Genomic DNA, 26027 nt, shown 5'->3' with positions numbered 1-26027 from the left:
AACAGTACCTATTAGAGACAGTCAGGGAAAAGATACAAACAAATAAGAAAAATGCATGAGAGAGCCCTTTAATTACAATGTCCAATATAAACATAAAGTTACAAAGTCATTCTGCATGATTCTTCAAATCATGGAAAGACACGTAAGGTTATAGTCATTGAAACGCTGCTTATTATTTTAAAAAGAATTATTTTATAACATTTTAATAGTAAAAATGACACAAAATTGAATGCATATTATGAGGCCATGGAATTCAACAGACTAGAAAGAAAAACATTTAAAAAACACAGTAAAACATAGGTTCCGGTGTTAAGATTTTAAATAATTTTTTTTTTTATTTTCCAAACTTTCTCTGATGTTGTTGCTTTTGTAACTTAAAAACAAGATTTTATTCAAAAAATTTTAAAAGACCTGGTATAATGGGGAAAAAAGTGCTTAAGGGAGAAGACGCTTCTCAAGAAACAATCCTGTGCTAATTCCCAACGATCTTCTGGCCAAGATAAAGTTCTTCATGATACCTTGTCAACAGGATAGTCAAAGGCAGGCCCTGGGAGAAAACAGGGAGATTCTAAACTGTCTAACTGACCCTCCCACGGGAGCTAAGGGCCAACACTGACGCTCGCCTCGGGGGAACCTCCTGCTGCATATGCACCAAGGGCTCTGCTCAAGTCTGTTCTGTTCAACGTACACGTCAGGGAAGTGGCCACGGACTTGGAAGACACACGGAGCGCGTTAGAGAGCGATAACGCTAGAGACTGCAGCTACACCGAACACTATCACGGAATAAAGCTTTCAATTTGTTTAGTCACTACAGACTGGAAAACTTTAACTTAGATCTATAAGATGGCAACTTAAATCGGAAGCCCTCCAAGAGGTCCAAATATTAACTTATAAAAGTAGGGCAGAGGGGAGACACAGTTAATGGGCCAAACATCTGACAGAAACGTAGGCGTTTTAATTGTCACCCAACAGCACAGTACAACAGCCAATAAAGCAAATAAGAGTTTAGTCTGCACAGAAGAGAAGATGGTGGCCCTGGGGTGCCATCTGGTTTACTAAACCCACATTTTACAAGGGACTTGAATGAAATAAGCACTCAGAGAAAACGGGGCAGATTTAAGGCTATATTCAACATTTTAAGCATAAGTTATGTAAGGAGAGGGGCAGGAACCTCAGGGTAGTTTGGCGGTCTGAGGACAGCAAGCACCAATGGCACAGAGGCTGAAAGAAGCAGATGCGGGCTTCAGACAGCGACGTTTCTGACAAGCCTGGTGAAGACGACCGGCCCAAGGCTGAGTGTCCAGACAGAAGCACGGAGGAGCTCACACGCAGGCAGGGGGCGACGGCAAAGACCCCTGCAGCACCACACAAGAGACAAGAAGGACTACCTGTAAAATCCCACGATTCACGGCTTCCCCGGCGGCGCAGCGGTTGAGCGTCCGCCGGCCGATGCAGGGGACACGGGTTCGAGCCCCGGTCCCGGAAGATCCCACGTGCCGCGGAGCGGCTGGGCCCGTGAGCCGTGGCCGCTGAGCCTGCGCGTCCGGAGCCTGTGCTCCGCAATGGGAGGGGCCACGGCGGTGAGAGGCTCGCGTACCGCAAAAAAAAAAAAAAAAAAAAAAAAAAAAAAAAAAAAAAAAAAAAATCCCATGATTCGTCAAGCCAACGAAGGTACAGTACAGGCACAAGTATGCCAACACTGAAGACAGATTTCTGCATGGAATTTTCTCATCAAAAATAAGACAACTGGTCATTTCCCCTGGTTTGGAATCCTGAAGCCGTGGACCAGCTGGCATGCTCCCTCAAAGCACTGCACTCGCGCATCCAGCTTTACAAGGCGGCACAGACGGCCACACGTCGCACAGAGTACACTTAACCCCGAGGTCCCTTCACCCCAGGCTGCACCTTTCAGGGGCCGCATCACACAGCCGCGGTGTCAGCGCCCTGACGCAAGCACACCCGGTACTGGCCACGCTACCACCCTCCGTCAGACAGTGGGTACCGCACTGGGCATCACACGTCCACCCAGCATGAAAACAAAAGTCATCGTACAAAGGAAAGAACTCAAGTACCCAGCGGGCCACAAACTTGGCATCAACCTCAGCAGATACTGTCACAGGAAGAATGTCTACAACTCCGAATTTTATTTCACTTGGATTTTGATACGTGCACAAGAGTAAAATACGACACAAACCTACGTCTCAATACATCTAAATGAACTTCTCAATAAGTAAAAAATAAAAGAATTTTAAGTGGTAGGAAAGAATTGTGTCATAGTTTTTAGTTAGAAAAGCTTAGTCTTTCCCAACGGTAAGTAAAATAAATAATGACGCCTCTGAAAGTCAGTGGTGTCTTGGATTCAATGAAATGCAACATGTTTCTTGCAAATTTGGTGTGTATTTTAGACTGCATAGCCCTTTATTTTTACTCTATCTGTAACAGAATGGAATTCTAGAATTGTGGAGTTGGAAGGAACCTTGGCGGTCACTTGGTCTAACTCAATCTAGTATGTGAATCCTTTCAAGAATATATAGTGGATGAAACTTCCAAAGAAGCTGAAAGATTCCCATCAATTGTGGAACCTATCAGAGAAAGCATGCAATCCACAAGAGGATTTCTCAAGCAGATCACATAAAGCACCCCCCCAAAAAAGGTCTGACCTAAGAAAATTAAGATTTATGTTCAGTGAAGGACACCACAAAGTTAGCACAGAAGTGACAAACTGGAATAATGTATTTGCAGCATATTTAACTGATAAAAGATTTATAGGAATTCCTGTGAATCAGCAATAAAAATGGTAGAAGAACGGAATGGACAAAGAATAGGAAAAGGCGTTTCACAGAAAGGGACACCAGAATATCTAATGGCCACATAAAAAGAGTTCATCCTTGTTATTAATCAGGGGCACAGCTATGACATTATATAACTGTCCTCTAATTTACAGGATAAAAGTATAGATTTTAGTGTTTAGTAAAGTGGCACAGAAAGTCTATTAAAAAGAACCCCACATGAATCATTTTATAAAGTAAATTTTCATTTTATAGTTTAAAGTTGTAATCCTATTTGTTTTCTAAATTAAGGCTTATACACATCAACTTGTTTTGAAGCAGCATAATACCTTTACAGAGAAATAAAGTATATTTTATGATTTCCAAATAAATACACATCTATATCTCATCTCTTTTATTACTAGAATTTCCTTATGTTTTAGAAAACACAACAAACTCGTAAACTTGAGCACAGTTTAAGCACAACCCAGTAGGGGAAATATTCACTGTGTCTGTTTCAGAAATAAAAATCCTAACGTTAACTGATGCAGTGCAAATCACAACATCAATGGTTTTGCCATTTTAAGGAAAACGACAAGTTGGGTGACAGGTATTACTAAGTCAAATGCAATTCAAATCACTAAGGACAACATATTGTTAGTTCTAGAAAATATTTCAGTAGGCTCTCAGGCTATGAAGGTCACGTATTGCTCACTGCTTCCAGGACTAAGCAAAAGAAAGGGGGAAAAATAATTCTCACCAGCCTGGGAAAAGCAAAAACATCTTCGACGACCTACGTCAAACAAGGAGGTTCCCAATTCAAACAGATGGATATCAGTTCTGAAGTACATTTATGTCATGAAAATCCCAAGCAGGTCACATGATCCTGCCAAAAAAGCCAACATCCGCATATACTTTAGTTGTGCGTATACACACATCTAGAGACCACTTTAGTTAGTGATCGTAGGTTTCATATTTTAAAATGTCCATATATTTAAGAGTCAAAGAGTATGTTTCTTGTCTTTTTTTAAAAAGACAGTTTCTGAAGAAAGACGTATATTGTGCGTATACCGACGGGCAATAAGAATCTACTTTACAGGTTCTATCTTAATGTCACCACGCTGTGCACGATACACAGAAAATAATGCTATTTGAAAGGAAAAGGAAAAGGAAAAATAAACTACGCAAGTTTGCAAGTTGAAGGTAATAAATGAGCGAAAGAATTGCAAGAATATCCAGAAGTCCAAAAGAGGCTGTTCCAGACCATGGGATTTTCGGAATCTGAAAATTTTGTGTTTTCCTACTTTATTATTATAGGTAAGTGTACACACAACTCCCCAGAGAATAACGTCTGGCCTATTGTTTTTGAGGGTGAGCAAAACAGATGGTTCTAGTCAAAGTGCTTCCCTAGCCCCCGCCTCACCGGCTATCTGCTGAGGGTGGTGGCACGGGGGTGGCCGGAGGGAGATGGGGAGGGAGGGGGGGTTTAAATCAAAATGGACAGGTAGAGCAGTGAGGGGTGGATGGAACGTAAATTATGTTTGGCTTTAAATATCAGAGTTTTAATGTTTTACTAGTAATAAATCCACCTTCTCCCCCCTTAAACTGCTGTCACAACACGTATTAGTGGCCCCTGACAAATGCTTGAAATCTCTGCCATCATTATTACACAGGAAAGGCTTTGAAAGAACTCCAAGCAATCCATCCATGTCGTACTTTGACAAAGCAAGTGAAAGGCAATGGGTAGAGAAGATTTAGCTCTGGAGACGGAGTAAGAAAGCCTTAACTCTAGCCCTGGTTCTCCCCCTCAAAACCTAGAGGGTGGACCCAAGGCAAGGAGCTGAATTTCTTTGAGATTCAGTTATCTGGTACGTAAAATGAAGGAATTAGATCCTCCAGTTATAAAAGAAGGTAGCCAGCGGTCTAGATGGCTAGGGTGGAGACAACAAAAGAACTGTCAAATAGATACAATGTTGCCAATAATTACTCTCCATAATTAATTTTCAAGTATTTTCTATAATTAGTGCCACAACTTGAAAAGAAAAAAAACCTTCAACAAGCTACCAAAAGATGAGAAAACACTGTATAAAGCTGATTAAATATTTTCTTATGTTAGTAAAACCAAATAAGCTAGGATGATATTTTTTAAATTACACAAGTTATTTTAATAATTGCTCTTCAAATAATGAAAATTTAGTCACAAAGAAAGTAATCTATTTAAAAATTTTAAAGCTTTTACTGCAGCTAGCAAAAGACAAGGAACAATATAAGGATTTGTATGTAACTTATAACTTCAACTAGAAACAAATTCTTAAATACCTATAGTAATTACACAGAAGGTGGGGAAAAGTATTTACATGATTATTTGAGTTACACTTACAGCAATCCCTGCACAAAACTTTTAAGATTTCCACAAGTCATATAAGGAAACTTATAAAGAGCTCGGAGTAATTATTTTAGGAATGCCCTAATTGGGGTTAAAATATTCATAAGACAGATAATAAGCTTCAAAAACCAACCTAAAAACAAGTTTGCCACCTCGAACGCATGAAACGTCACTAAATGGAAAAGGAATCGGGATGACTTAAAAATAATTGAACCTCTGCTAGTTATAATGTTGGAATCTTTCACTTGGGAATACAATAAATACAATCACAGCTAAGAGGAAAAGACGTGTTTTTATTAGTATGAGGTATCTTTCTCTGACGTTTATAAACCCAAGGAATAAGTGACAGTTCCTGTCCAAATAAAATATGAACAACAACAAAAAAATCTTGAAAATTAAAACATTTAATTATTTTTTTTCTGTCAGATGATAAATTCAGGCTGTGCTAGTAAAACTATAATGTTGGCTTTTAAAGGTATATTTTTTTAAACTTTCACTTTTTGTTTTCTAAAATCATTGTCTATATTTAACCACTACATTTCTCATTATAAACACCCACTTAGCATATATTTAGCAGAGTTGCCAATCCGGATGTGACAAGCTCATTATCCCACAGATTGAACGTCTGGTCTCCACTCTTCTGCATTTACATTTTTTAAAAGGCAGAAGTCTACTCTAGATTAGGATTTCAAATATTTCTTGAGAAAACCATTTATACTAAAATCTGCCCACTGATTCTTCCCCAAAAGTATGGTTTTGAAGAGAGACTGTTTGAACTTTTCATCCTCAGCTTTTATTACACTTATGTTTACATTAGACAAGACATACAATTTACATTGATAAGCATAACACTACTGCAAAAACAAATCATATCATCATTGAATTTTAGGGTAGAAGAGATCTCAGAGAGCATCTGACCTAACCCTTCCTTCCCAAAGCCTCACCCCCCATTTTACAGATGTGGAAACTGAGGCCCAGAGAAGTTGCACGTTTGGTTCATGAGTTTTGCTTTCAAAGACTAAAAAGGCTCTGGCTAGTCTAATTCCTTCTATTTCTTCTCATGAAGAAAAAATACCCTGTGTTAGTATCTACAATGCTTTACATTTCAATATATTGATCACACACATAAGATCAATGAGGCTTAAATCGTAAAATAATTAGATAATTAAAACTGGGTTAAATAAATACATATCTATAAATTTTTCAATATAGTGAAATCCTTAGTTATCTTTTAGATTTATCACAAACTTCTAAGAGATAAACAACTTACAAATTTTCAGACATTAGCCACATTTAAATATGTGTTTTCTTAATGTCTTAATTGTTCCAACAATCAATATTTTCATCATTATAGTGATGTTTCATGAACATATCTGTATACGCAACAAACTATCTTACTTAATTTTGTGAAGCTCTGTTCATAAAGGTCTAAAGTCACAATACAGTTTAAGCAAAGTACAGATTATTCATAAGGGATTTGACAGGTGACAACAAAACATATGTCTTTAGTTTAACACAGATGGAAGACTGCAAATAAGAAGTCAATAACAGCAACAAAATCTGCATAACTGAGAAGTCATGATATTACAGAGCACGTCAGGTCACAGAGCGAATACTAAACAAACAAACATGTGATTGGAACACTACACGAAAGTCGTGTGCTAACGTCTGGAATTAAGATCTACTGCAGTGGAGAAAATGAGGTGCCCCTGCAAGTAAAGGTAAGCACTAAACCTCCGCACTTGGCTGTTCTTTTACACGGAGAAACGTAATTCTTATCTCACTAAAACTTCTCATCTGTATTGCAAGACAATGAGTAAACTGAGTCAAAACTCTTTGTAAACTTATATTTTATTTAAAGAAGAGACAAAATGAACCTGCAGTGTTTCTGTTAAATAGTTCATGAGCATATGAGCTGACACTGAGATTTCTTTATTTTTTAATGTGACACTGTTTGTGTCAAAATTTTACTGAAAGCACTAAATGTAATTTATGCTATATTGTAAAGAACGAATTTTCACGGTTTGCAATTTAAAATCTTTGACCAGATAACTGCAAAACCAGGATATTTATGTTGTCAGTTAAAATACATCTTTTCCCAAATGAGATATCTATAAATTCTTTCAGAATTAGGATGGCAGAACACATATGAAAAAAAGAAAAAGAAAATTCAGCGAAGCTTGTCAAAAGAGAAAACTTGAGAAAAAATGACAAGCTAATATTTCACACTTTAGAGACTTTTTAAACTATGTTTTATGGATTAGTCTCTGGACCCTGTGCCAATAAAGCTGCACCACCAAGACTCATCACCATAAGAGATGTTCAGCTTGAGAAGTAGAATCCTCAAGAGGAAACCGAGAGAATGAAGCAGGCAGAGAGAGACAGAGAACTAGAGACATCAAATCCATGTGGCATCATTCCCCAAAGAATACAAACGCTGGGCAATACAGTTATGAACGTAAGTAAGTGTTCAATCCAAAAATAAAGATGCAACCTGTAAAAAAGAAAAAAGGAATTTTTAAAAGGATAAATGTGGGGCCAAAGTTGGACTTCAGGCATTTATATTAAATTAATTAAATTTTCCACTGATTATTAATACTTCACGAAAAACAATGGTCACATGAGAAAGCAGGCTTTGGGATCAGAGTCCCTCCTGTCTAGCATACAGATAATTTTAGAATATTTACGTATTTTTAAATATTTTTATCAAATTTTTTGAAAGCACAATTTGGGCATAGTTAGAATGAAAAGCTAAGAATTAAAAGAACAAATATTTTGACAGTATAATCCTAAATAGTAGAGTGTACTCTATTTTACTGATCAACTAGAATGCTACCTAATTAATTACATGGAAGGTAACACAATTAAAAAAAAGAAATACTCAAGAGAAGCATTACATAAGCTATCATTATATTATGGTACAGATTTTCAAATAGCTAAGATTTTATAAGATTCATTTTACAAATGTAAAGCCATCACAAATCACAATTAGTTATAAGATGCCAATAAAATCTTGAAAGACCTCTATAACTCACATAAAACCTGTTTCTCAGTTTTAAAGTGCATTAAAAATTATTTATAAAGTGCATCCTTCCTAAAATCCATTTAAAAGGTTGTAAGCAAACTGAAAATTTTTAAATTATTCTACATTTAACTATTTATGTAAAATAGTCACAACATTTTATCAAGGAAAACTGATGTGCTGATGCTAGCATGAAGAAAAGCAGTATATTAGAGTTTGAAAACAATGTTCTTCTGTGAAATTTGCCTACTCTAGACATGATTCTTTCAAATCAAGCAGTTGGAGGAAGTGGTGTTGCCATATTGTCCTTTTTTTTGAAAAAGGTCACATAAATAATCTGCAAGGTACTCTTCCACTAAGAAAAAGCACATGGTCTAAATCTCATGATGACCAAAGAGGGACAAAAGGTATAAAAGAAAAAGTATACAGGCACCTGCAAAACATACTACGTTCTTCTGGCTAAAAGTTGTTTTCAAACAGCACATGTCAACCTAAAACAAATGACATACATTTCATTCTCAATCTAAAACACATATAATTGATATTTTGATAATGCTTTTTGAAGAAAGTTATATATAACTGTCACTAATTCAAACAACATAGGCTCTGATTTTAAGAACTATATGATGGTGAAAGTTCGTCTTATAAAATGCAGTTTAATTAATTAAATTGAAAGCTCACAAAATTATAAAATAATTACATGTTTAGGATCAAAGTCAAATTTGGATTATCTCAAACCTTTCTTAGTTCTTGTATTTACACAGCCCACACTACTAAAAAAATGAGAGTAACACAGACCTAGCTGTGCAGACAAACTGAGGTTAACACAATAGCTTACTTAAACCAGAAAAACAGCACACGCGTAAGTATGTATCTCCTTTTCTACTGATCTGTGACAGGACAGACCCACTCCATCACTAACAAGTAACCCACGGCAGCAGGGATACGTCTTCTGCCTCGTTAAACGACTGAAGGACAGCAAGGCCCAGGGCAGCGTGCGGCGGTGGGACGGGCCCTGGCAGCCCCAGCCCTTCCCGCGGTGCAGCAGCTACAGTCAAGGAAGCCTTTGTGAAGTCTGAGAAATAAATAATATTCGGTGCTATTTTTTGAACCCAGAAATGAGGTAAGGGGCTGTTAAGAGATCACATTTACTAAGAAAATAATTATGTGAGAAATAAGTTGCTGTCACAAGAGAGACGCCAGGCGCTACGTTTGAGCAAGTGGTTAGACACACCTTTGGAATCAGTTTTGTGACACGGAGGTTGGTCTGCGGTACCAAAGCGCGCGAGAGCAGGTCGGAAAAAGGCTGAAGAGCAAGGCAGCGTCTTCCTGAACAACCTCAGCATCACTTCGAGGAAGTGAGAAGCCTTACGAGGCCCCCAAGGAGCAGACGCGGACCTGACGCTCTGGTGCAGGACACGCTACAGACTCTGCTCTTTTATAACCTGCTCCCACACCGCACGTTTCTAACAAACACGGTTTTACTTTATGAGACCCTCATGCCTGCGCTCTCACCAAATTCAAACCTGAAACTTGAAAACCGCCTTGGATACTTGTGGGCGGCCACAGAAGGGCCCTCAGAAGCAGACACATATTAAATATTAATTATAATGATGACTGCCACCTTTTACGGTGATGATGTCATTATTTAGGAATGCTAATTAAGACATTAAATGACTTGTTAATTGCAAACGCATTCTGAAGGAATCTCTTTGTCCTTGTGCGTTGAATAGCAAATCCAGCGTGGGGACAAGACCGTAATAGACCGCAGTTCTATTTTCTAAAATGCTGACATTTGAGCAAATGTTCCCATGGAATGTTTGCCTGCTTCGTGGACTGACATTTCCTCCTGGTAACTGGCTTAAGTGAGAAGGCGGCGTCCAGGCCAAGCCCCACAGCCTGCAGGCAGCGGGCCATCACTCGCCGCCGCAACTGTGTCCGGTTTCTCTTTTGCTTCCCCCTTGCCCCTCCGCCCCCCGGCCCTGGGCCGCCTCTGGATTTTGACACGCATATTATCTTAGCTGATTTCTATCATCTTAGGGGACTGGGTGACATACCTTCAGAGATTAAGCTTTCCCACCTGGGATTTGTCCAGAAATTCAGTGTATTACAGCTTCTCACAGCCTTCTTCATTCTCCTACACTCTTGTGTTATCAACAGTGGCTTTCTTTCCTATTTTATGTTTAACTACAGGACACAGGCGGCCACGCTGATAGAAGTCGGTTTACACTGTCACTCATCTCTGTTCTAACTGCCAGGCTGACTTCCGCCGTCTGTAACGCTCTGCTGCCATCTATACGTAGAAAAGGGCACAACGCTCTTCCACCCCCCCACCCCGCCGAAACTCCCCCTGTTCCAAAAAGAATCCTGTCTCTAATCCGGACAGATGACAAGGGGAGCTTCAGGAGTAATTTGCTTCCCCACAAAAAAGCTTCCCTGGAAGTTTAGAAGGAATTTCTATTTATTTCTCTGTGAAGCAACTTTCGGAAGAGTACTGAAAATGCGTTATTTAACATAAACCAAAACCAACAGTCCATTATTGCTGTTGATAAATTTTAGCGAATATGGCCACGTCTACAGCGTTATGACTGAAAAAGAAGAGGCAGCAAGAAGTTAAAGTTTTAAGTCACTTAAATAATTACAATAAAAATAATTTTTGCAAAACTGCAATCTAAATATCTTGCCAAATGATATGATCAAATGATCACTTTCAGAATATTTAATATAAAGTAAACGTAAAGAAACTAGATTTAAAAAAATATATCTATCTACTCACATTATTTAAACTACCAAAAACTCAAATACTGTGGTTTGATAATCACCGAGTCTCTGTCAAACGCCCAAATGCTGCCTTTCTAGGGAAGGCAGAGAAACGTGTCAGAACCCTAGAGCCCTCAGCCTTCCCTGTGGTGCAGACCACGCTGAACCGTGCAGGCAAACGTCAGCGTCCAAAAAACACACAAACAAGAAAAACACTCCGGGGTGGGCCATATAGGAGCCTTAAGCAAAACAAACCAAAAAAAAAAAAAAAAAAAAACAACAACAACAACACAGAAAACCTTTCCTCTTTCCTCTGCTAAAACCGCTGAGCAATAATTAACAATTAATGTACTTGGTAAAGGCAGAGATTGATATTTCCAATCTGGACTAATCAGGTGTGTCAACAGCCCTGGAGAACACTCCTTAAAGGTTTCTTTTGCCAACACTAGTAATTTCCGAAAGACTTTTTACTGTTAAAATAACTGGCTCCAATGGGATGCACAGGGTGGGAGGGGAACGGGCTCGGGAGAGGCTGTAGCTGACACAGCAAACAAAATGAAGAGCGCACCCTGGGCGCGGCGCTCCGCTCCGCCGGCCTGCCGTTCACTGAAAGCTCACGACTGCCATCAGTGCAACGCTTGCCGCCCAGCAAACACCCTATTTTAATCACCGACACTATGACTGTATACAACGTGAGCTCATCGCTGAAAATTCAACATTTTCTAAGGAACTGTCAGTCCAAGTGATTCTAATGACAAACTTCACACAGTTTAACGAGCCAAACCAAGCCTTCGTGCATGTTTATTTATAAATAGAGCAAAGTTAAATCCATCATGAATGATTTTTTAATTAATGTCCCTAAACGACATATACTTCATGTGAATATTACTAGAAGGCTATCATAATGAAACCTACTAATCTTTGATGCTAGACATTGATCAAAACTGGAAATCTAAATTAAATAAAACTTCATACAATTTATTATTTGCTGGCACTGGTAAGGTATCCAATTAATGATTTAAGTAGAAATATATTAAAAAGATATTATGCATTACATTTCTTTGAAATAGAAAAGGTCCACTTTATCTTACTCTATGTACCAACTTCAAGGATCCAACTTTAACAAAGAGAATTCTATAAATTCCATTTGTACTTAAAAGGATAAAGTAGAAATCTTGCTTGATACCAAGCTCTATGTGATGTTTTAAAGGAACAGTGAAGTTTAAATTCTTAAATTTACATACTCTTCTTTTGGGGGTGAGGGGAACAGATACATTATCTATGGTATTAAACTAGGTATTATTTATGTCTACATCTTAATTTATGCAAATTATGTACTCTAATCTAATTGGGAATCCCAAAACAGTTCTCCATTCATCATTAAAAGTCCAAAACAAAATGTTTCACTCTTAGTACTTTCACTGACTTACTACCGGTTTACTATCTGTGTTTATAGATACGTCTAGAAATTAATATTAAGATAAACATGTACATTTAGCTATTTGCATTAATTTTGGCTTAACTGTGCAAAGCTAAAGTAATACTTTGGATTTTATGTAGTAAACAAGTCACTACTGTAAGTGAATTAAGAGTACCAAACCCAACAAACGTACCTTTGTGCGGTCCACTAATTATAAGAAAAATTCCAAACACTGCTAGCTGTTATTAAAATCACAATACCACCTAGAGCTAATAAAACAGAACAATCTGTTTGAACAGGACAGGAGAGCTTTCATAGTGTTCTCTCTCATATAAATTCTTAATGGAGTAGGAAGGACTTTTCAGTCTTTCAATTTGAATTCGACTGCTCAAATCTGTAACAGGCTTCCAAGGAGAATCTGAGCGGATGACACACAGGGACCCGGCCGCAGTGTGCCGTCCGGCTCAACCCTCATGAATAGAAGATAAAGACGCTCAGTGTCTTCCTAAGAACCACAGGAACCCATCAGCCATATTCACATGAGTGGGGTTCATGCACTACCAGCACAAACATTAAATCGTAAAGCGACAAAAGGCTTTTCCTGTGTGCTGCAACTTCACCTTGTAACAAACCAAAGAGGTTTGCAAATGTATTAAATATCACAGGGACTGAGCCGCACAGGTGACGGACAACAGGCTCCATCAGAAAGAAACGAAGACTGGAGAACGAAAGCAGAAAAACACAACTTCACTGGAGCACAGGGGTCCGTCATCGCCCCGGCCACCGCTCTGATCATCTAACCCTCTACCCCTGTCAAGGAGCTCACTTTTCCAGAAACAGACACCCTGTATGTAGTCCACGTGGATGTCAGGCCTACATGCAAACACACCTTAAGCATCCTTGGGTTCTAACAGCCGCACTCACTGCTCTTTACCAAGTAAAGCCCTCCTGCCCGGGAGGTACCTTCACAACTTCAGTGTTAACAATTTGGTAACACACTAGAGTGATTTTATGTTGCTCTAAGCACATACGAGAATTATATATGAATATATAAAAATTAATTTTAGACCTCATAAAAGACATAAGGCTGTATCAATTTACACATCTACCAAGCAAAATAAGTTATCTTCAGAGACCCAACATGGAGTTCTAATTTGCGTATGCTAAAATGTGGACAAAAATGTATTTGCAGTATTAAAACAGAAGTATTTATTTTTAAATCTTAGCAAACAGGTTAACTGACAGTAACCTGATCTGGCAATTGTTTGTTTGTTTGTTTTAGTATACTAATAAGAACAAATGGCTCTCTCTATAGTTATCCAGCTATCGGTTCTTCTGATTCCATAGGAGCAAGTGTCGTGAGTCTCCCACAGCCTTTAGGGAAGCGTACACACCAGCACGGCACTCAGCATAATAACTGTGCCTTGAATGGAACCCTGGTAACCAAAAGACTGTGGTTATCCCTGAGGAGCTGGTCCTGTGGATTTGGTTTCAGCATCACTGACAGGCTACCATCACAGCCTGCGGGGTTGGACTTGGGGACCTCCTAGCTACACAAACACTGCTCCTCTGGGTTCGTCTTAACCGGGTCCCTCCGGAAAGAAGACACAAAGCTCCTAACTCAGACCTCCTGCACTGTGGTCAGTGGCGGGAGTGACAAGAGAGGTGAGCCCGGGCCCGCCAGGCTCCTGTGCTGCCCGCCCCGCCCCGGTCTTCTCCGACCAGCCCTCCGACAAGCGCAGGCACCGTCTGACAAGGTCCCGTCTGGCCTCCCCCGTCACCGGATGCAGGTTCCGGGCGGCACTCTGTGGAACGGGGACTGGGCAGGCTCATCGGCCTCTTCCACCGCGGAAGTCTGGGGCCCATTTAGTAAAGCACAAGGTCTAAAACCTCTCCGCAGTGCGTCGGAACGGGTGAACGTTTCGGCGGCAGAAGTACGGACGTCCGACTGAGGAAGGCGCTCTTGCACAGAGCTCCCAGCGGCCGTGCGGCGAGGGCAGGCCCCGCACGGGCAGCGGCGACGGCGCCCTGTGGCCACGCGCGCTGCCACCGTGGCCTCGCGCCAGCTCAGCGCGGAGGGAGAGCGCCTGGGTCAGAGGGCGGGGCGGCCCTCTTCCCAGGAGGGTGACTGCCGCGCCCAGGACGGCAGCAGGGCCTTGCTGAGGGGCTGGCGGCGGGGCGCAGGCAGGGAGCCGCTGGGGACCAAGGCCGCGAATACCGAGGACAGAGCGGCACCGGGGAAGCACGTGCGGAGGCCCATAGGGAGCGGCGTGTCTCGGGACCCACAAGACGAGGTGCCCGCCCGTTTCACAGGTGACGCGACCTGAGGCCAGGAGCGCGGGGCCCGGGGCCCGGGCTGGGCATCGGACGCGGGCAGTCCTGCCTGTGCTCCATGCCCACGAACAGCTCCTTCCCTGTGGCCCCAGGACAAGGCTTCTGCTCTGAAGCTCTTCACACATCGGTTTGCACCGCGTAGGGTGCCCGGGGCACGACGGGCTCCGGTGCAACCAGGCGGGACGGGCTGGGCCTGACCCCAGCCTAAGGTCGCCCTGACAGCCCCTTCCCGACGACGAGAACGATGGCCCGGCCCCTCCTCACTGCCCTGCCGGCTCGCCAGGCTCTGCAATAAACACACGGGGGCGGGGGGGGGGGCAGGCCCAGGAGAACCGTCCTCCACGCTGTCTGTGGGTCCCGACCCTCCGGCACCTGCACGGCGAAGGCCACACCGGTGCTTCTGTTCCGTCCCAGGACTGGGTGAGGCGGGCACGAAGTACACGTCCCCCCAGGCACCTGCCCTGGCCCGTAACGCAGTCCTCCCAGTGCACCCCGCCACCCCCTGGGTTAGGGCAGCCCCAGGAGGTGTGGGCCGCCTCCCCATAAATAGAAGACAAATGGCGGGGGGGCTAGGAGCAGCCAGGAAAAAGCCACTGAGAGGGCACTTCTGTCTCTCAGGAGATTAAACTGCGCGGTCCCCTCCCCGGGGCCCCGTTTCTTCCCCGGCTTCACTCCCTGCACTGGCTTCTCTGTCTCCCGGATGCTGAGGCGCTGCCTGGCCACCCCGCCAGCCACTTGGCTCACAGTCAGCTCCGCTTCCTGCCCTGCTTCCTGGGCTGGAAGTCCCACCAGGAAGACAATCAGACTCTGCCCCTTTGCTCCCACAGTCAGATCTGCAAGCCGGTCCCGCACAGCTGGACAAGGAAACCCCGCCCCGCACGCCGCCTGCCCCAGGTACCTTCTGGGCACGTAGGCCTCCTGGCTGTCAGGAGACGAAATCAAACACATGACCGACAGAGAGTCCAAAAGGAGATAACGAAGATAATGCAAGCGTTAGAAAACAAATGACACGGAGGGAGTTACTCAGTTTCAATAAGAGAAAGTCAAAGAAAGACTTAATAACGGTCTTGAACACTGAGAAGGGATTTGCAAATAGTTCTCAAAACCTAAAAAAGAGCAAATGACTTTCTGTCTCCACAAAAGACACAAGGAAAAAAAAAAAGCTTAAGAAGAAACTTAGGTATGTGGGGAAAGTTCTTAAGGTGAAGACTATTTTACATTAGAATTATTACTAATGGAGATCATCATTTTCTTTGATGGTCTTTAAAATACGTTATCGGACACAAAGGTCAGAGTTTTGATCCTGGACTGGCCGGCAACCCAATGTGTGGCTTTGAGCGGCAGGTATAACCTCACCTATAAAATGAAAACTGCGTTAGATTTTTCTAAAGTTCCTTTTAGCTCTAACATTTCGTGGTTGCATCATTTTCATTTTTAAAAAATAATAAAGGCAATTCCAACATGACATTGTGAGGCCAAAGGGTCATGCTGGGCTAGATTTCCTGTGGACAGATCTCGTCCAACAGTATGACTTCAAGAATGAAGTGTGATTATCAAGAAGCTGTGAGGAATGGTGGAAAACTCCAAAGTCGTGACAGTAACGAATGCTGAACAGATAAGAAAGTTAGGACAGAAACTAATGAAAAATATTATTTACACAGTAAAAATTTTAAAAGAACAATAAAGCAGGCTCCTAAAACATTTCCTCATCAAAATGGGCAGGACGATGTATATTGGATAATTTGTTCCTACTTGGGTGATGTCACCACACTAGGTTTAACTACTTTTAATAACTAGTACATTTCAGTCATCTCTCACTTTCTCCTACACAAGATCAAATCAGCCTCTCAATGACCTACACTTCATGAGTCATAATTTTTCTGTTTATGATTCAGAAAAATGTCTTCAGTCAGTATTTCCCAGACTGCTGTGGGTTTATTCCAAGAACCAATTTCATCTTCATTGGTTTCCTACAGGAAACCAGACCAACTTCCTATTATTTTATTTTCCTTACTTTTAGCATACCATAGCCCACATCAAATTAACTGGAAGTGAGTGTGATAGAAGACTCTATTCCGCACAAAGAGAGGCCAACACAAAAGAATGCCTGGTCTAGAAAGTCACGGATTCAAAATGAAATGCAACGTGTGCTAATATTAGAGCTTTCTTTCAAAAGAGCTCCAAACCAAATAAGAAGAAACATATTTTAATTAACTTCTTACAAACATTCCACTGTCAGAAAGAACTTTTGTTTAAAAACTACTGTCTAGGGCTTCCCTGGTGGCGCAGTGGTTGGGGGTCCGCCTGCCGATGAAGGAGACACGGGTTCGTGCCCTGGTCCGGGGGGATCCCACGTGCCGTGGAGCGGCTAGGCCTGTGAGCCATGGCCGCTGGGCCTGCGCGTCCGGAGCCTGTGCTCCGCAATGGGAGAGGCCACAACAGTGAGAGGCCCGCATACCGCAAAAAAAAAAAAAAAAAAAAAAAAAAAAAAAAAAAAAACTACTGTCTAGGAACACAATAAATCCTACAAAGCTGACTAATACAGAGAAATTAATTATAAGGAACAAAATACGTGTTTTCCATCCTAAGCCCCTAACAAGCTGCTAGGAGGACAGGTAGGCAGCTGAAGGCCAACACACAGAGCTGTGGCGGGGTGGGCGGGGCACAGCAACGACCCCCGAGCCAGCCCGCAGTCTACTGTCACCAGCTGTCCTTCCCAGCCAGCCCCTCCCCAAACCCACTCTTTCCACCACTGAGAATCCATGTGACATTAGATCACACAAGGAAGAGGGGCATGGAACATGGGCTTTTTCCAGACATTCTGACAGCGCCTTCTGCACCCATACTGTTCCCCCAAAGCACTAGGAGTACCCGGGAAGTACACGCCTTCTCACGGACTACACGCTGCGCTGCTCAGAAAAAGATGTCTGAAGGTGGAGAATTTTGGTATAAACATGTATCAGATTCTTCTTAGATTCTTTCCACTCTCAGCTTTACAAGCTCACATAGTCATTAGCTGGCAAGGAATTTATACCAAATTCAAACGCTGACGCACTGAAGGAAGAATGCACTCAAGCCGCATATTACACACAGATAAACCAAGAAACCAGAAACATTAGCACAGCAGTTCTCAAACTGAAGCCCCCAGACCAGGGTCAGCATCACCTGGACACGTCCTGGAAAAGGAAGACCTCACAAACCAGACAGGTTGCTGGCCGAGGCAGGACGTTTCTAGAAAAGAATCCACTCAATTTACAACCCTTCATAACCCTTGACTTCTACGCCCTCCGCCTTCCAGGTAATTCCTCTACCGCATCACTAAAATGCTCTTCCTAAAAGCCCCCAATCCTCCTACCCCAACCACAAAGGCCACGACGTCCGCTTGCTCCTCTCTCCTGCACACTCACCCGAAGCCCTAGAGCGGCAGACACCACCTCCTGCCTGAACCGCCTGGTCCGCTGGCTCCCTCACACAACTCCACCCTCCTGCCCCTTTGACCCTAGCTCCCTGTCACCCACGACTCCCCCCGCAAATGCTCCCAGGCCCCGAGGCTCCATCTTCATCCACTCCTGTTTCCATCTGCTGCCTTGGCTTCGGCCTCTCAAGAACTCCCAGGACTGAACTCCAAATCTCTCTCAAACCTCACAGCGTACTTTCAATTGCCTTTGACCTGCATTTACCTGAATGTCCTTCAAGTACCGCTGGTAGGACGAGTCCAAGAGGGAGCCTCTCACGCACCCCCCAACTCGGCAGTCCCTCCTCAGACGCCTGCTTCTAGCACCGGGACCGTCAGCCATCTGGCCCCAGTGCCCTGGAGCAGCGCTTCCCTTCCTCCCCAGCCCCGTATCTTGTCGGCAGAGGGTCAGCCCTACAGGCCTCCTGTTCCGTCCTCCTCAGGCCCACCTCGACTGCCACCACCTTCACCCAACGACCGCCTACTCTTCTGAAGCCCCACCTGTAGACTCACCTCTGAGTCTATTTGTCTCCTGTTCAAAAACCAGACCAGGATGCCCACCCTCACCACTTCCATTCAACGTAGTCCCCTAAGCCACAGCAATCAAAGAAGAAAAAGAAATAAAAGGAATCCAAATTGAAAAGGAACAAGTAAAACTATCACTGTCTGCAGATGTCATGACGCTATACATGGAAAATCCTAAAGATGCTACCAGAAAACTACTAGAGCTTGCCAATGAATTCAGTGAAGTTGCCGGATACAAAATTAACACACAGAAATCTGTTGCATTTCTGTACACTAACAATGGAAGATCAGAAAGAGAAATTAAGGAAACCATCCCATTTACTATCACACCAAACAAATACCTAGGAACGAACCTACCTAAGGAGGCAAAAGACCTGTACTCTGAAAACTATACGATAGTGATGAAAGAAACCAAAGACGACACAAACAAATGGAAAGAGATAGCATGTTCTTGGATTGGAAGAATCAATATTGTCAAAATGGCTCTACCACCCAAGGCAATCTACACATTCAATGCAATCCCTATCAAATTACCAATGGCATTTTTCACAGAACTGGAAAATTTTTTTTTAAATTTGTATAGAAACACAAAAGACCCCGAATAGCCACAGCAATCTTGAGAAAGAAGAACACAGCTGGAAAAATCCCATTGAGCAAAAGATGCTAAACATCACTGATCATTAGAGATGCAAACACCAGTCAGAATGGCCATCATCAAAAAGTCCACAAATAATAAACGCTGGAGAGGGTGTGGAGAAAAAGGAACCCTCCTACAGTGTCATGGGAATGTAAACTGGTGCAGCCACTATGGAGAACAGTATGGAGGTTCCTTTAAAAGCTAAAAAGAGGGTTATCACGTGATCCAGCAATCCCACTCCTGGGCATATATCCGGAAAAGACAAAACCTCTAATTTGAAAAGATACATGCACCCCGATGTTCACGGCAGCACTTTTTACAATAGTCAAGACATGGAATCAACCTAAGTGTCCATCACCAGATGAATAGATAAAGAAGATGTGGTTCATATATATAATGGAATATTACTTAGCCATAAAAAAGAGAGAGAAATAACGCCATCTGCAGCAACACGGATGGTCCTAGAGATTATCATATTAAGTGAAGATGGCCAGACAAAGACAAATATCATATGATATCACTTATATGTGGAATTTTTTAAAATGATACAAATAAACTTATTTACAAAAAAACAGACACAGAAAACAAATTTATGGCTACCAAAGGGGATAGTAGGGCAGCAGGGGGAAAGATAAATTAGGAGCTAGGGATTAGCATACACACACTACTCCATATAAAATAGATAAACAGGAAGAAACTGCTGTATAGCACAGGGAACCTTATGTCTTACAGTAACCTATAATGGAAAAGAATCTGAAAAAGAATATATATACAATTGAATCACTTTGCTGTACACCTGACACTAACACAACACTGTAAATTAACTACTTCAATTTTTTAAATGGCTAATTAAAAAAGAAACACGTAGAGACTGCCCAAACACAGCCCAGCTCCCTACCTGCCCGCCTCCCATTTCCCCCAGCAGACTTCTTGCTTAGGACCTAAGCAAGACCTGAGCAACCTAGGACGCTCATCGCGTTGCAGACACACGTCCCAATCTTCTCTCTTCTGACTCTCAGCTTTGTATTGTCACCTCACTTTCAACTACCCGTTCCCACTAACGACGTCTGTAAACTTCCACCCCGAACCTACCCCCTGCCACCATGCACGATCCCGTGGGAGCGACGTTCTCTCACCCCATCTCTAAAAACCCAAAGACATCAGCGCCGGCCTCTGTCACCCCTGGGAGAGGAGTCCCTCCACGACAGAGGTGGGTCTCACGCACCCCCGGGTCCTCCACTCCACCACGCACGCACGTATCGTTGAAGGGCTAAACTATCTTAGGAGCCAAAGTTCATCTTCGATTAAGCACCGTTTCTGCCCGTTAACAGGCCTTCGGGCAAAGCAGGCGAAACACAACGAAACAAGGTAGGCTTCGCAAACAGAGCCACTGACAAGGACTCGATCAGCTCAGCCCCCTGTGCTTGCGGTACTCACGGTACAGCCGCCCCCCTCATGTACGGAAAGCAGGCCAGACTTTCTGAGCTACAGAACGTTCTGGAAAGAGGAGTCACATGACAGGGGAAGGCCTGCTATACATAAATCTCTATGTAAAATTTCCTGCATCTTCCCACTACGCCGGTAGAGGACTTCCAGCGGTGATAAACTATCTACCATCACAAAGGAAACGTCTTAATCTAAAGGAAACTGAGTAACACAACACTCATTCCAAAACGTTCTGTTTTGCCTGGAGATGCCAAGAAGCAGCTATAGATAAATGAAAACGCGGCAGACGGACTACCTGCCTCAGCCCTGGACAAAGTCTCCGGGCCTCTGTTTGAAAGGGGGGACGGCTGCTCAAGGCATGGCACGTAGGAAACACCCTTTCAGACGGAAAATACATTTAGAATCACTTAGAAAAACAGCCCTATTTTTCTAACCTAAAGCCCCTGACGCCTTCCACAGCCCAAAGCTTAAGCTTGGATACAGAACAGAATCATCGGAGATTAAGAAAGGAAAAAATTACCTTCCGAGACAACAGAGACAGATAAGAAGTATCATTATTGGCTGATCTGTCGCCATCCTCCCAGGTTACCATCTTAGAGAAAAATGTACCGTGAGGGTTTACGCTCAAATTTTAAATTTGGTATCAATCACAAGACTGAGCTTTCCACCTGCTTCTCTTACTCTGTTCTACCTTTGGTTTCATTTGATCTAGTTTATAATTTCTCCCTTAAACTAGCAGAGGTATAAAACAGGCATATCACTTCCATTCCACCCACAACTGGAGATGTGGAGAAATAGCCAATCACCTCAAATACCTTCTGCAGTAAGAGTGCTGAATTCACTCATTAAACAGCAAAAAATGCTGCTAGATCTTCTGTTCCTTTTTTTTTGGTGGTGGGGGGCAGGTGCTGTTTTAACTAGAGCCATTTGCTTTTATTTCTATGCTCCACTAACTACCCTGATTGAATTAGTATCTAAATAGAACTCGTACCAGCCCTGGCTTCAGTTCACTCACTGAGTCAGCACTAATATAACAACAGCAACAGAAACTTGAATTAAGCAGATTGCCAGAACCCTGGGGGTTGGCCTCTCAGGTTTTTACTGAGATTTGTTCTAGAAAGAGAAGCTAAGGAGAGGCAGACAGACCACCAGAGGGTCTGTCTGAATAAAGGGAAAGAAATCAACGTGAGCTGTGTCATACTGAGACAAGAGGCTAAGAAGAGTTTTTCTTCCAATCATTTTTACTACTCACAAGAAAGAGTTAATTCCATTAATTCTGACATATTGGCCCTCAAAAATACTATTCTCTCAGCCAGTAACATCATCACTACCAAAAATTCATATTAAAATAGAAGTTTTATTGACTTGATTTTCCAACATTTGAACAAAACACTTCATTCACAATGTGAGTTGAAATGGCAGAAAATACATCCAAGTGAGGTTCGTGACTGTCAGATCAACCCCAAATAGATACTTTTACCCTAATGTCAGAAGTAATATTTTATTACATTGTTCAATAACAGAAAATACACTTTTTTAAAAATGTATTAGCATTTCTATAAGGATTCATTAATACCCAAACTAATACCAAGAATCAAACTTGAGGACTAGGATTAGTGGTTGTCGTATTGTGTTACGAAGCAACGGACAACAGCAAAATACAGAGCTCAGGAACACAGCCAGAGAAACCATGACAGGGAAAACGGCTCACCTTGACGTGGCTCTGGGCTCCGAGGTTGTAGATCTCGGTCGGCTTCACTTCGTTGATGATCTTTACGAGGCAGGTACTGTCGGTGAGGTCACCATAGTGCAGTTTCATGTCTTTAAGATAGAAACACACACCGTTAGATAGAAGGAAACAACGTAGGCCCAATTTTTTAACATAGCAAAACTGAAATGTATATTCTGAAAGTCTGAAAACAAGATTGGTTCTGGAGTAGCAGTCTGTAACTGTCATCTGTAAAGAAACTAAATAGTAGAAAGAGATTCCCATTTGTTGCTATGTCTACAAAGGATTTGTAAAAACTCAGATGAGCTTTTTATTTTTTATTTTTTTTTATTTATTTTTTTTTTTTGCGGTACGTGGGCCTCTCACCGCTGCGGCCTCTCCTGCTGCGGAGCACAGGCTCCGGACGCGCAGGCTCAGCGGCCACGGCTCCCGGGCCCAGCCGCTCCGCGGCCCGTGGGATCTTCCCGGACCGGGGCACGAACCCGTGTCCCCTGCATTGGCAGGTGGACTCTCAACCACTGTGCCACCAGGGAAGTCCCAGATGAGCTTTTTTTTTTTTTTTTTTTTTTGCGGTACGCGGGCCTCTCACTGTTGTGGCCTCTCCCGTTGCGGACCACAGGCTCCGGACGCGCAGGCTCAGCGGCCATGGCTCACGGGCCCAGCCGCTCCGCAGCATGTGGGATCCTCCCGGACCAGGGCACAAACCCGTGCCCCCTGCATTGGCAGGCGGACTCTCAACCACTGCGCCACCAGGGAAGCCCCCCAGATGAGCTTTTTAAAAAAAACATAATATCATGACAGATGTTACACAATCAGCGTATCTTATGGCGCCCCGGTGGCTATAAGACATGTCACATAAGAATGAGATTCAGACAAAGAAAATCTGGAAATAATGCGTATACCCTCGAACGAGATATGTGACACGTTGATAGTAGTGAAGATAGCTCTCTTCAGATACTTTTACCTAGCGATTTTTCAGTCCTTCGTAAACATCAGTCCTGAAACCATCTATGACGTGCCTGACATATATACATAACCGATTGAAAGGACAGCCAGCTTGTTCTGACCCCAGGTCTAAGCAGATCCTCACGCTGACTTCACTAGTGTAAGAAGGTGACACAGGCAGATGGGCAACCTGCTAACTGGATACTTTCATTAATTTTACATAACATTGATCTACATCTGGGTCCAGAGGCAGTACCATTCTACACTTTGCACAAAATGATGATAATTTTCAAGGAGGATTCACTGGACAACCTAAATATTACGGTGGAAAGCGTACTAGTAGGTCATCTTCCTGATGACAGCACTACCTGTACAACTAACCCAAACCTTGCAACGTTCAGGGCCCTGAGGTGAATACAAGCCACCTGGATCATGCCTGCTGCTGGGAAACACCCCGTGTCCTCGTCCCAGCTCTGTCTTTCGCGTGCTATGGAGGCTTGATTAAGTCACACCCTCTCTCTGCTTCCACCCGTAAAATGGTCTCATTCCAACCTCAGGAACTGCTGTCAAGGCCAAATGGGAAAACACCGCAACTGTGTGATGTACTCCCTGCAACTGTGTTACCAAAAATAAGAAACAACTGCAAATACTGACAACTGCCTGTAAAGCAATTTAAATATATTTTTGACTGCCATCTGCTTTTGGACCTGTCTTCACCAATTATTTCTAAAATTAAATAAATGTACAAAGACTGCTTGACTTGATTAAATTAGACCAAACGTGAAAAGCAGAGGAGGGCTCTGATCTGACTCGAGGGTATAGGGACACCTGCAGACGGTGATCAAAGGCTTGTCTGCTCTGGCCTCTCCAGCAGCATCACCTGATGGTACCCTCGTAACGGCCTAACCGCGGTGACACCATGGCCCAGGGCAGCAGGCAGTGAAGGGTTTTCAAAGCGTGCAGAGAGCATTCAATGCAGGTAGCTCATGGGTAAATAACTGCGATTTGATGGGCTTTGAGAAAAATGACATTTGAAAATACCTTATCATAATATAGGAAGTTACACAGAAAGGGAGTTTAGACAAAGAAAATGACTTACTTCCTTCAGTATGAGCCTGGGGGTTCTTGTACAGATGTTCAATTCGACCAGTATTGAATGAACTGGATCGCCGCACGATTCCATGGACCTGCATTTTCATCGTGTGGAAGGATAAGGATGAGCTGTACATATGCACTGAGGACTCATAAGCAACGTTATTCTGCTAATGCTTAGCTTCGTGAAAAAACATATAACTGCCCTTTAAAGGCCTCCTTTTAAATCAGCAGCAGGAGTTCTGCGGCTCCCAGCCTCCCCCCACCCCGCCCCCGCCCACAGGCAGCTCCCTCCATCCCTCTCCAGTGTTTCTTCAGCCAAGCCCGACGAAAGTAATCAGATAATGCTGTGACTTCACAGTGAGTGCTTGGTTGTAGATACTCAAGTGTCTCCTCTTCCAAACACACACACACTTACGGTCCTACTGCTGACAAAAATATCTCTTCCATTTGAAACCGAAGACAGACAGTGCGAGGCCGGATCGGTCACACAGCCTGGGCCGCTCTTCAACCCAGAGCACGAGGACAGGAGGCTCCGGTGCCTCCAGCCCTGCCCTGCGCCCTCGCGCTTTGCATCTGACACCAATTCTTTACATAAATACGCATCTGGGTCCACGAGAGAATCAGGGGGCTGGGAGCCGTTGCTTTTAGGCAGCTGCGTGGAAAAGCTAAGCTAAATAGCATAGGCTAGGGACAAGACTTACGTCCTGTGAGATTTAAGGCATGGAGGAAACTCAAATGAAGGGAGGATTTTTTTTAAAATTTTTATCTGTGACTTCACCATGACAAGTGTGAGGGAAAAAAGTCATTGGAACCAGAACACATACCTATCCGATGCTGAAGAAAAGACTACTTGTGTCTGACACATTAGAGACATTGTTCAGGACCTGGTCTCACTCCCTCCTCTGTGCTGCCAGTGCTAATACCAGCTTATGTCACCGGCTGCCCATGTCCCAGTGCCGCTGGTGGCAGTTTGAGTCCTTCTCTTATTTTAGAAGCATTCCTTCTAACGCTGGGTAGTTTCGTTTGCAGCTGAATACACTTCTATATTTTAACTCAATCGTTTTCTGTCTATTTCGAACAAAAATTAATCCTTGGCATGACTCAAATATTCCAAGTGCAGAGGGGAAATTATAAACACATAAGACTTTCTTTCAAATAGGAAGAAACGTCATCGTCACTTTACATGGCATACATGAGAAACTGACTTCTGCAAAGGATACAACACACCCACAATTAATAATTCTGTTGGTTAGATACTTTAGCCAAAGAGCTAAAACCACATTACTTTCCAAAAGAACTAAACCCAAGAAAATTTTGTAAACATGAAAATATTTTAAGACAGGAACATCACAAACTTGGTTGACATTTCGGGAGGCAAACAGTAAAATCTAGGAAACATTAAATTGCAATTTGGGTTTACGTATCCATTACGTAATTTAAAAGTAGAGAGAATAATACTTACATTAAGCTTAGAATTAATTCAACTTCATGGTCTCCAGTTTTTCA

At 42.9% G+C, this 26027-nt stretch overlaps 1 protein-coding gene across 1 annotated transcript in view; it reads right to left on the bottom strand.

Moving 5' to 3' along the window:
• Nucleotides 1–26027, bottom strand: part of GMDS (GDP-mannose 4,6-dehydratase) — a 487018-nt gene that overhangs the window by 360791 nt on the left and 100200 nt on the right. The window contains exons 3-4 of the mRNA XM_059075578.2: nucleotides 24526–24613; nucleotides 22464–22573 (exon numbers count right to left, since the gene is read on the bottom strand). Coding sequence (XP_058931561.2) covers nucleotides 22464–22573; nucleotides 24526–24613 — 198 coding nt within the window. The remainder of the gene's footprint in view (nucleotides 1–22463; nucleotides 22574–24525; nucleotides 24614–26027) is intronic.

Source organism: Kogia breviceps, chromosome 10 (assembly GCF_026419965.1).
Source record: "Kogia breviceps isolate mKogBre1 chromosome 10, mKogBre1 haplotype 1, whole genome shotgun sequence".
Lineage (NCBI taxonomy): Eukaryota > Metazoa > Chordata > Mammalia > Artiodactyla > Physeteridae > Kogia > Kogia breviceps.
Note: the sequence above shows the minus strand (reverse complement) of the source record. Positions and strands in the feature narration are given on the sequence as shown.